This window comes from Nerophis ophidion, linkage group LG05 (assembly GCF_033978795.1).
Source record: "Nerophis ophidion isolate RoL-2023_Sa linkage group LG05, RoL_Noph_v1.0, whole genome shotgun sequence".
Taxonomy (NCBI): Eukaryota; Metazoa; Chordata; class Actinopteri; order Syngnathiformes; family Syngnathidae; genus Nerophis; species Nerophis ophidion.
Genome location: NC_084615.1, coordinates 21,588,550 through 21,600,400, shown reverse-complemented (window position 1 = coordinate 21,600,400; position 11,851 = coordinate 21,588,550). Strand labels below are relative to the sequence as shown.

The 11,851-nt window shown below is 38.9% G+C and overlaps 1 protein-coding gene across 2 annotated transcripts in view; it reads left to right on the top strand.

Annotated features, from left to right (window-relative positions):
• The first annotated feature begins 1,213 nt into the window (after positions 1-1,213).
• pcdh11 (protocadherin 11) overlaps positions 1,214-11,851 on the top strand; it is a 591,758-nt gene continuing 581,120 nt past the window's right edge. For both annotated transcript variants that reach the window (XM_061900330.1, XM_061900331.1), the window contains exon 1: positions 1,214-1,789. In XM_061900330.1, coding sequence (XP_061756314.1) covers positions 1,250-1,789 — 540 coding nt within the window. In that variant the 5' untranslated portion in view covers positions 1,214-1,249. The remainder of the gene's footprint in view (positions 1,790-11,851) is intronic.

Below are 11,851 nucleotides of genomic sequence, written 5' to 3'. Positions count from 1 at the left end.
ACTGCCTTTGCGTGCCGGGCCAATCACATAATATCAACGGTTTTTCACACAGTGAATACAAGGCATACTTGGTCAACAGCCATACAGGTCACACCGAGGGTGGCTGTATAAACAACTTCAACACTGTTACAAATGTGTGAACCCACACCAAACAAGAATGACCAACACATTTCGGGAGTAACACCCGCACCGTGACACAACATAAACACAACGGAACAAATACCCAGAACTCCTTGTAGCACTAACTCTTCCGGGAAGCCACAATATACACCATCGCTATTTTTACAAAATATTTTGTACCTATTTTTCTTGCTCATTTTCTGGCCATACTGTCAGTTTGTTTGTGTTTTAGTTTTTCCTCTGTGTGTTTGTAGTATTTCCTGTCTTTAGACAAAATAAGAGCACTGTCTTTCTCCCTGAGTGCTTTGTCCCCTCAGCTGCGGCTGAATGGCACCTGGCCACACCTGGTGTCAATCAGCCCGGTCCTATTTAGACCTGTCTTCCCATCCAGTCAGTGCTGGATTATTGTTACTTCTGTATTGTCGCTCCTGTCGTGTCGTGTCTTGTCATTGCAACGTAGCGGTAAGCTATATTTCGGTAGAAGTTTGTAGCTTACTGTCTTTTGTTCCCTGCTTTCAACTTGTCTTTGTACTACACGTAACGACTTCTGTTTTCCTGCTCGCTACCCGCTAGCTTCCACGCTAGGTCCTTTTGTTTTTGCTAGCTTCCATGCTAAGGTCCTTTTTGTTTTCTAGCTCCCATGCTAGCTCTTTTAGTTTGTTATCCGCCTCGTGCGTGGTTTTTATTGTACACCTTTTGTTGGGTTTTGTCTTAGTGTTTTATTAAACCATATTTCCTTACTCAATGTTCGTCAACAACTCACTCTGACACATATGTTTCCTTTCAGGTCTACTTTTAAGAGACACACTCTGGAGGAAAACCCTTTTCTTGTTCAGTTTGTGGTAAAGGAATCCCTCAAACGTCCAATTTTATAACACAAATAGATATAAAATAGGTAAAGCGCTAACCTTTATGTTTTCTTTTGTTAGGCGGGTGTTGGTAAGGGGTATTTGTGTAAAAACTACCATTTTAATTTGCTGTAAAAGACTGGTTGCGACTAATAGGTCATAGCTGCTCCAGAACTTGAACGCTATGTAATTTCTGGTGTTGACACTCTCCCTCCTTTTTCTCTCTTCTCTCTCGAGACAGATTCGCTTCCGCGCAAGTGAAGCTCCGTCCACTCTCGAGTATGAACTCGGCAAGTAAGACTTATGTGCTGGTGGTCTTCCTCGCCTCCACGGTCTTCATATGCCGTGCCCAGGAGAGGGACTACACACTGAAGGAGGAGCAGCCGGAGAACGTCCGCATCGGGAACCTGCGCAGGGACCTGGACCTAAATCTGGACCCCGGCATCCGGCTGTCATCGCCCCTGCAGTTCAAGCCCGTGTACAAGACGGGCGACGTGCCTTTGGTGAGGGTGGAGGCCAACACCGGGGAGATCTTTACCACGAATCACCGCATCGACAGGGAGAAGCTGTGCTCGGGGGTCTTTTCAGAGAAACGCTGCTACTACGAGATCGAGGTGGCCGTGTTGCCCGACGAGATTTTCCGACTGGTCAAGATCCGCTTCCTGATTGAGGACGTCAATGACAACGCGCCCCTTTTTCAGTCCACGGTCATAAACATCTCCATCCCGGAGAACACGGCCATCAACACCCGATACCCGGTGCCCTCTGCCTTTGACCCTGATGTCGGGATCAATGGGATACAACATTATGAGCTGGTCAAGGTGAGGATGACTCCTTTTTAATCTTCCTGTCGCACACCAGAAATGCGTTGGCGCTGACCGAGGGAGCGTATCTTAAAGACCTGGGGGGGTCAAATTTTGAGAAATAAATTTGTATATATACATATATATATATATATATATATATATATATATATATATATATATATATATATATATATATATATATATATATATATATATATATATGTATGTTTATGTATATGTATGTGTGTATATATGTATATGTATGTATATATGTACATGTATATACATAAATATTTACAAATATATATATATATATATATATTTATATATATAAAAATATATATATATATATGTATATATATATATATATATATATATATATATACATATATATATATATATATATATATATATATATATATATATATATATATATATATATATATATATATATATATATATATATATATATATATATATATATATATATATATATATATACAAACCCCGTTTCCATATGAATTGGGAAAATGTGTTAGATGTAAATAGAAATGGAATACAATTATTAGCAAATCCTTTTCAATACATATTCAATTGAATGCACTACAAAGACAAGATATTTTATGTTCAAACTCATAAATTTTTTTTTTGTTGCAAGTAATAATTAACATAGAATTTTATGCCTGCAACACGTGCCAAAGTAGTTGGGAAAGGGCATCTTATACCGCTCCTTTTTTTCTAAAATGCCTTAAGACCACGTTGTATTTCTCTACAAGAAAATGATTACAGTATGGGCCGAAGTACAATTCTTTCTCCGAAATATATAACATGATGTCCACGGTATTTTACACGACTCATTAATGTGTCCGTGAGCTATTCGGATAAAATACTGCAGTGGAAGTTTTTGACCATTTACAGAGATCAGAACACAAGGGTAGGAAACTGCAGACGCGGCACACAGTAAATCCTCCACTGCCCTGCAACAGGTTACATAGGTTGAACATGGAATAAAGCTGAGCCAGGAAGAAAGGCATGCACGCTATTAGACGCCGCGTGCAAAACGAGAAGAAGCCGTCCTCCATCGCCTAATTGATGCCATATTCTCCATTGCCTAATGGAGGACGCGCGCCCGGTACCCAGAAACGCGGAATAATATCATGCTTTGCTCATTTACAGTCCAGACAATGCTGCCTGGTCTGTGGATGTGATGAACACTGAAGATGAGGAACAAGTTTAATTAAACGAGGGGCGACGCGTTTGAGCGCCTCGTATCGCAGAAATTAAAAGTCCATCTCGGGGTCCTCGGATAAAGTTGACATTGGTCTTGGGGAAGAACAGAAATCATCCTTGAGTCTGTGTTGCATTGAATAACTAATTTGCATTTTTTTTTTGGAAATAGTCTCCCAACTGCCAAAGCCTCGCCAGTGAAATGTCCTGAATTGTTCACGCCTTGGAAAATTACCAAGCAAAATGTTCTGCTCATTACAATGATCATCTGCAATCACTTTCCTTTGTTTCCTTTTCCATAATATAAAGCTTTCTAAAAAAAACAAAAAAAACATTGCCCTGGCTGTGGTTGTATTATCTTTCACAGAATATTCCTTTTCAGAGCAGCCTTGGCACAGCTTTTCCTAATGTAGTCCGCCTCATTATGTGCACATTGTATTCTAGATTAATTTCCCTGTGTTCCATCTTCCATGAGTAACATTCTGCAGGGAGCATTAAATTATTATTTAAAAAAAAAAATACATTCTCAACTCTCTTTTTTGTGTTTTTTGTTGTTTTTTTTACTTGAAAAGTTCAGGGGAAAGTGAAGGGTTTAGTGGGGAAAGAATTATCAAGCATTTCCTAGAATAGCCCTTGGCTGCTAAGCCACCCTTGGACTACCAATATGTGGTCCTTTGCCCAATTTGCAGTTTATTTTTTTTCCTCGGATTCTCGGATTGTATTTTAGTTTGTTTACATTTGACGTTATGGGCAAGGCATCTTGTGTGTGCGTCTTGTGCAACACTTTCCCGGGAGACTCCTGAATTTCCGTGCCCGACCATTTTCCCGAATTTCTCCCGATTTCCACCCAGACAAATATCTGGGGCGTCCCGGAAGAGTTAGTGCTGCAAGGGCTCCTGGGTATTTGTTCTGTCGTGTTTATGTTCTGTTACAGTGCGGATGTTCTCCCGAAATGTGTTTGTCATTCTTGTTCTCATATATAAAGCGCACCGGATTATAAGGTGCACCTAAAATGAATGGCCTACTTTGCAACTTTGTTTATATATAAGGTGCACCGGATTATAAATGCACATTCAATGAATGGCCTACTTTGAAATGTTGTTCGTATATAAGGCGCATCGCATTATAAAGCGCACCGGATTACAAGGCGCACCGGATTATAAGGCGCACCTTCAATAAATGGCCTATTTTAAAATGTTGTTCATATATAAGGTGCACCGGATTATAAAGTGCACCTTCAATTAAAGGACCATTTTAAAATGTTCATATATAAGGCGCACCACATTATAAAGTGCACCGGATTATAAGGCGCACCCTCAATGAATGGCCCATATTGAAACTGCGTTCACATACAAGGCGCACCGGATTATAAAGCGCAACGGACTATAAGGCGCACCTCCCATGAATGCCCTATTTTAAAACTGTGTTCATATATAAGGCGCACCACATCATAAGGCGCACCAGATTATAAGGCGCACCTTCAATGAACTGCCTTTTTTAAAACTTTGTTCCCAAATAAGGCACACCACATTATAAGGCGCACCAGATCATGAGGCGCACCTTCAATGAATGGCCTGTTTTAAGATTTTGCTCATATATAAAGGCACCGGATTATAAGGCTCACCTTTAATGAAAGGCACATTTTAAAACTTTGTTCATATACAAGGCACGCCACATTATAAGGCTCACCAGATTATAAGGCGCACCTTCAATGAATGGCCTAGTTTAAAACTGTGTTCACATATAAGGCACACCACATTATAAGGCGAACCAGAACATAAGGCACACCTTCAATAAATGGCCTATTATAAAACTCTGTTCATATATAAGGCGCAACACACTATAAGGCGCACCACATTATAAGGCGCACCTTCAATGAATGGCCCATTTTAAAACTCTGTTCATATATAAGGCGCACCACATTATAAGGCGCACCTTCAATGAATGGCCAATTTTAAAACGTTGTTCATATATAAAGCGGACCACATTATAAGGCGCACCTTCAATGAATGGCCTGTTGTAAAACGTTGCTCATATATAAGATGCACCGCATTATAAGGAGCACCTTCAATGAATGGCCTATTTTAAAATTGTGTTCATATATAAGGCGCACCGCATTATAAAGTGCACCAGATTATAAGGTGCACCTTCAATGAATGGCCTATTTTAAAACGATGTTCATATACAAGGCGCACCACATTATAAGGCGCACCAGATTAAAAGGCGCACCATCAATGAATGGCCTATTTTAAAACTGTGTTCATATATAAGGCACAACCACATTATAAGGCGCACCAGATTATAAGGCACACCTTCAATGAATGGACTATTTTAAAACTTTGCTCATATATAAGGCGCACCACATTATAAGGCGCACCTTCAATGAATGGCCCATTTTAAAACTTTGTTCATATATACAGTGCACCAGATTATAAAGCGCACCAGATTATAAGGCGTACCTTCAATGAATGGCCTATTTTAAAACTCTGTTAATATATAAGGCGCACCACATTATAAGGCGCACCACATTATAAATGGCACCTTCGATGAATGGCCTATTTTAAAACTTTGTTCATATATAAGGCACACCACATCACAAGGCGCACCAGATTATAAGGCGCACCTTCAATGAATATCCCATTTTAAAACGCTGTTCATATACAAGGCGCACCCCATTATAAGGCACACCAGATTATAAAATGCACCCTCAATGAATGGCCTATTTTAAAACTTTTTTCATATATAAAGCGCACCACATTATAAAGCGCACCAGATTATAAGGCGCACCTTCAATGAATGGCCTATTTTAAAACTGTGTTCATATATAAGGCGCACCACATTATAAGGCGCACCAGATTATAAATTGCACCTTCAATGAATGGCGTATCTTAAAACTTTGTTCATATATAAATTTCACCACACTATAAAGCACACCAGATTATAAAGCGCACCCTCAATGAATGGCCTATTTCAAAACGTTCAGATATAAGGTGCACCACATTATAAAGCGCACCAGATTATAAGGCGCACCCTCAAAGAATGGCCTGTTTTAAAACTTTGTTCATATATAAGGCGCACCACATTATAAGGCGCACCAGATTATAAAGTGCACTTTCAACGAACGGCCTATTTTAAAACGTTGTTCATATATAAGGCGCACCACATCATAAGGCGCACAACATTATAAAGCGCACATTCAATGAATGGCCTATTTTAATACGTTGTTCATATATAAGGCGCACCACATTATAAAGCGCACCAGATTATAAAACGCACCTTAAATGAACGGCCTATTTTAAAAATGTGCTCATATATAAGGAGCACCACACTATAAAACGCACCAGATTAAAAGGCGCACCTTCAATGAATGGCCTATTTTAAATCGTTGTTCATATATAAAGCGATCCACATTATAAGGCGTACCAGATTATAAGACACACCTTCAATGAACGGCCTATTTTAAAAATGTGTTCATATATAAGGCGCACCACATTATAGGGCGCACCCTCAATTAATGGCCTCTTTTAAAACTTTGTTCAAATATAAGGAAATGTCAACTGAACAGTTAAACTTTATCAATAGATTACAAACTAGCATTCTGAAAACTTTGTTCACTCCCAAAATGAACATACAGCTGTTTTATTATTTTCCCCCGAGCTAAAGTCAGTGACGTAAATCAAACGTTAGTGCAATCACAAAATAGTAACACTCGAAATAATGCAAATCAATAACAATATATCATATTTTAATTTTCCTGAGGGAACTCTCCTGCAGGAATCAATAAAGTTAGTTAAAAAAATAAATAAATAATGAGTAAAAATAATAATACATGTATCTACTCTCTATCAATAACTCAACGTTGCTGAAACGTTAATGTCCACGAATCCCTCAAATTCTTCCTCTTCAGTGTCCGAATTAAGGAGTTGGGCGAATACGGCATCCGACATACCGTTCGAGTTTTGTCCTCCAACTGTAACAATCTCGCTTTGTTCCCTCGGAAACTCCGTTTAGTCTAAGTTTAGTCACCATTGATTCGTTAATGTTAAATTATCTCGCTGCTGATCCATTCCCGCGTTCTACTGCGTGATCGATCGCCTTGAGTTGTTGTTGTGGCTCAATATTGGTCCGTATATAAGGTGCACCGGGTTATAAGGCGCGCTGTCCGCTTTTGAGAAAATCGGAAGTTTTTAGGTGTGACTTAGTGCGGAAAATACGTTAATTGTAAGAACATTTCAAATGTGAAAAAATAAATTAATAAAATATTTGAGATTTATTTTTTTTTGTGAGTTAAGAAAAGTAAGAACCGATGATTTCTCCGCTGGCCGGGTATGGCTCCGGTGCCCCTTTCCTGCTTTTTCGCAAATTCCAACTTGTGATTTGATTCTCACTTGGGAGTGACAAGCGAAAATCCAATCACAGTCACATTTTGCGTAAGGCTACCTAGATGGGCTACTGTCAACAACTAGAGTTAAAAAAAGTGAAAAATTATGATTTCTCCGCTGGCCGGGTATGGCTCCAATGCCGCTTTCCTACATTTACGCAAATTCCAACTTGTGATTGGATTCTCACTTGGGAGTGACAGGTAAAAATCCAATCATAGTCAAATTTTGGGTAAGGCTACCTAGATGGGCTACTGTCAACAACTCAAGTTAAAAAAAAAGTGAGAACCGATGATTTCTCCGTTGGCCGGGTATGGCTCTGGTGTCCCTTTCCTGCTTTTTCGCAAATTCCAACTTATGATTAGATTGTCACTTGGGAGTGACAAGCGAAAATCCAATCACAGTCACATTTTGCGTAAGGCTATCTAGATGGGCTACTGTCAACAACTTGAGGTAAAAAAAAGTGAAAACCGATGATTTCTCCGCTGGCCGGGTATGGCTCCGGTGCCCCTTTCCTACATTTACGCAAATTCCAACTTGTGATTGGATTCTCACTTGGGAGTGACAGGTATAAATCCAATCATAGTCAATTTTTGGGTAAGACTACCCAGATGGGCTGCTGTCAACAACTTAAGGTTAAAAAAAAGTGAGAACCAATGATTCCTCCGTTGGCCGGATATGGCTCCAGTGCCCCTTTCCGACTTTTGCGCGAATTCCAACTTGTGATTGGATTCTCACTTGGGAGTGACAGTAGGAATCCAATCATAGTCAAATTTTGGGTAAGGCTACCTAGATGGGCTACTGTCAACAACTCGAGTTAAAAAAAGTGAACAATGATGATTTCCCCGCTGGCCGGGTATGGCTCTGGTGGCCCTTTCCTGCTTTTACGCAAATTCCAACTTGTGATTGGATTCTCACTTGGGAGTGACAGGTAAAAATCCAATCAAAGTCAAATTGTGGGTAAGGCTACCTAGATGGGCTACTGTCAACAACTTGAGTTAAAAAAAATTGAGAACCGATGATTTTTTCGCAAATTCCAACTTGTGATTGGATTCTCACTTGGGAGTGACAAGCGAAAATCCAATCAAAGTCACATTGTGCGTAAGGCTACCTAGATGGGCTACTGTCAACAACTCTAGGGAAAACAAGTGAAAACCAATGATTTCTCCGTTGGCCGGGTATGGCTCCGATGCCCCGTTCCTACTTTTACGCAAATTCCAACTTGTGATCGGATTCTCACTTGAGAGTGACAGGTAAAAATCCAATCATAGTCAAATTGTGGGTAAGGCTACCTAGATGGGCTACTGTCAACAACTCGAGGTAAAACAAGTGAAAACCGATGATTTCTCCTATGGCCGTGTATCGCTCCGGTGCCCCTTTCCTGCTTTTTCGCAAATTCCAACTTGTGATTGGATTCTCACTTGGTAGTGACAGGTGTAAATTTAATTACGGTCACATTTTGCGTAAGCCTACCTAAATGGGCTACTGTCAACAACTCGAGGTAAAAAAAGTGAAAACCGATGATTTCTCCGTTGGCCGGGTATGGCTCCTGTGCCCCTTTCCTACATTTACGTAAATTCCAACTTGTGATTGGATTCTCACTTAGGAGTGACAGGTAAAAATCCAATCACAGTCCCATTTTGCGTAACGCTACCTAGATAGGCTACTGTCCACAAATCGTGATCTGATTGGCTATTGCAACTGTCTATCAGGCAGAATTCATACAGGCCTGGCAACAAGATCGCTGAATTCTGATTGGATAAAAGCTCTAATATAAAAACAACACTGGAACCTAATGAGACATGAAGAAAATATGATAAATACTTAATGGAAAGTAGATTAAAATTAACTTTTATTAGTCTATGATCATGAGAAGGCCTTGCTGGCCCAAACGGCACACCACTGGTGGAATCCATTAAAAACTTGGTAATCATGCTGTCCAGATTGTGTCTGGCGGTGTTGTCCAACCGAGTTTTTGTCACATCACCTGAACTACGGAGAAAGCCGTCCTATGAAATGGTCAAGGTCAAAACAAAAAAAAAAGCAATCCCATGCATGAATGGAGAAGGATGAAGAAGCAGATTCGATCACTGTACTCGTTGGCGGGATAACACAGCAACGGACGCTGAAACATACTTAAAACTGAAGGGGTGGCGTGGGGGGGTCGGGAGGAGGGGGTGTTTGGGACTCTGATTTTCAGCTTGAAAGTTTGGCTTTGGCTTCCCCCCGCATTGACCTCTTTTCTTATCCCGCCGAATGAATTTGCAGAATCACACACTACATTAAACCGACTTTCATCTGTGTCAGCGTCTTCATACACATTTAAAGTAGGTGTCTTGTTCAAGTCGCCTCGCGTAGATCAATGCGACGCTGCCGGCTATAATGGCCACGTCTCGCTGATAAACCGCGTGATGAAGTGGATGTCCGCAATTTGGTTGGCTGATCTCAACGTCCCTTGGAATTAACATTCGACCACTGACCTTGTTTATTCCGGTGCACGGAAGGCGGGGGATGTTGAGGCTCCAGAGTCAAAATTGTGTGAATATAATGCGACACACATTAGGGCTGCCCCGGGCAATTATTTTGCCACGGGGGACGGCAAATTTCGAGACAAAAATGCGATAAAAATATCTATTTTTTTAGGAACACTGATACAAAATCTCACAATATCTGATTGAATGCTCAAAACGTTATGACATACAACTTAAATTTTACCTTTTTTTTACTGAATGAAACTCTTAGAATGTATACAAAAATAGAATATTAACTATGAACGAAAAAAAAAAACACCTACATTACTGATACAAAACCTCCCAATCATATCTGGTTGAATGCTCAAAACTTTATGACAGACTGCATTAAAAACGTAGTATAATTAAAATAATTTTTAATGAAAGACACCCAGAATGTACATGAAAATAAAGAATGTGGGATTTAGAATATTAACTATGAATGATAAAACACTGAATATTGACAATATATGAATGTCACCCTCTCTCCATCGACATATTTTAAAATCAAGCAAAACACAACAAAAATGCAACCCCCCACCAAAAAAACCCCCACCTACGTTACTAATCCAAAACCTCACAAACATATCTGATTGAATGCTAAAAATGTTATGACAAACCGCCTTAAAAAACAGAATAAATGTTTTTTTTTTACTGAATGAGACACCCAGAATGTACATGAAAATAAAGAATGTGGGATTTAGAATATTAACTATTAATGATAAAACACTGAATATTGACAACATATGAACATCACCCTCCTTTGATCAACATATTTTAAAATCTAGCGAAACACAACAAAAATGCAACCCCCTCCCCCAAAAAAATCCCACCTACATTACTTATACAAAACTTCACAATCATATCTGATTGAATGCTAAAAACGTTATGACAAACCGCTTTAAAAAACAGAATGTAATTTTTCATTTTTTTACTGAAAGAGACTCCCAGAATGTAAATGAAAATAAAGAATGTGGGATTTAGAATATTGACTATGAACGATAAAACACTGAATATTGACAACATATGAATGTCACCCTCTCTTGATCGACATATTTTAAAATGAAGCGAAACACAACAAAAATGCATACCCCCCCAAAAAAACACTTACATTACTAATACAAAACCTCACAATCATAACTGATTGAATGCTAAAAACGTTATGACAAATCGCTTTAAAAAACAGAATGGAATTTTAAGTTTTTTTACTGAATGAGACACCCAGAATGAACATGAAAATAAAGAATGTGGGATTTACAACATTAGCTATGAACGATAAAATACTGAATATTGACAACATGTGAACGTCACAACCCCTTATGATCGACATATTTAAAAATCCAGCAGAACACAACAAAAATGCAACCCCGCACAAAAGAAACCCACCAACATTACTAATGCAAAACCTCACAATCATATCTGATTGAATGCTAAAAACGTTTTGACATGCCGCCTTAAAAAACGTAATGGAATAAAATGTTTTTTTACTGAATGAGACACCCAGAATGTACAGGAAAATAAAGAATGTAGGATTTACAATATTAACTATGAATGATAAAACACTGAATATTGACGACATATGAACGTCACCCTCTCTCGATTGACATATTTTAAAATCCAGCGAAACACAACAAAAATGCAAGAACACCCCAAGAAACCCACCTACATTACTAATACAAAACCTCACAATCATAACTGATTGAATGCTAAAAACTTTATGAGAAATCGCTTTAAAAAACAGAATGTAATTTTTCATTTTTTTTACTGAATGAGACACCCATTATGTACATGAAAATAAAGAATGTCAGATTTAGAATATCAACAATGAACCATAAAACACTGAATATTGACAACATATGAATGTCACCCTCTCTCAATCAACATATTTTAAAATCCAGCGGTACACAACAAAAATGCAACAACCCCCCCAAAAACCCCACGTACATTACTAATACAAAACC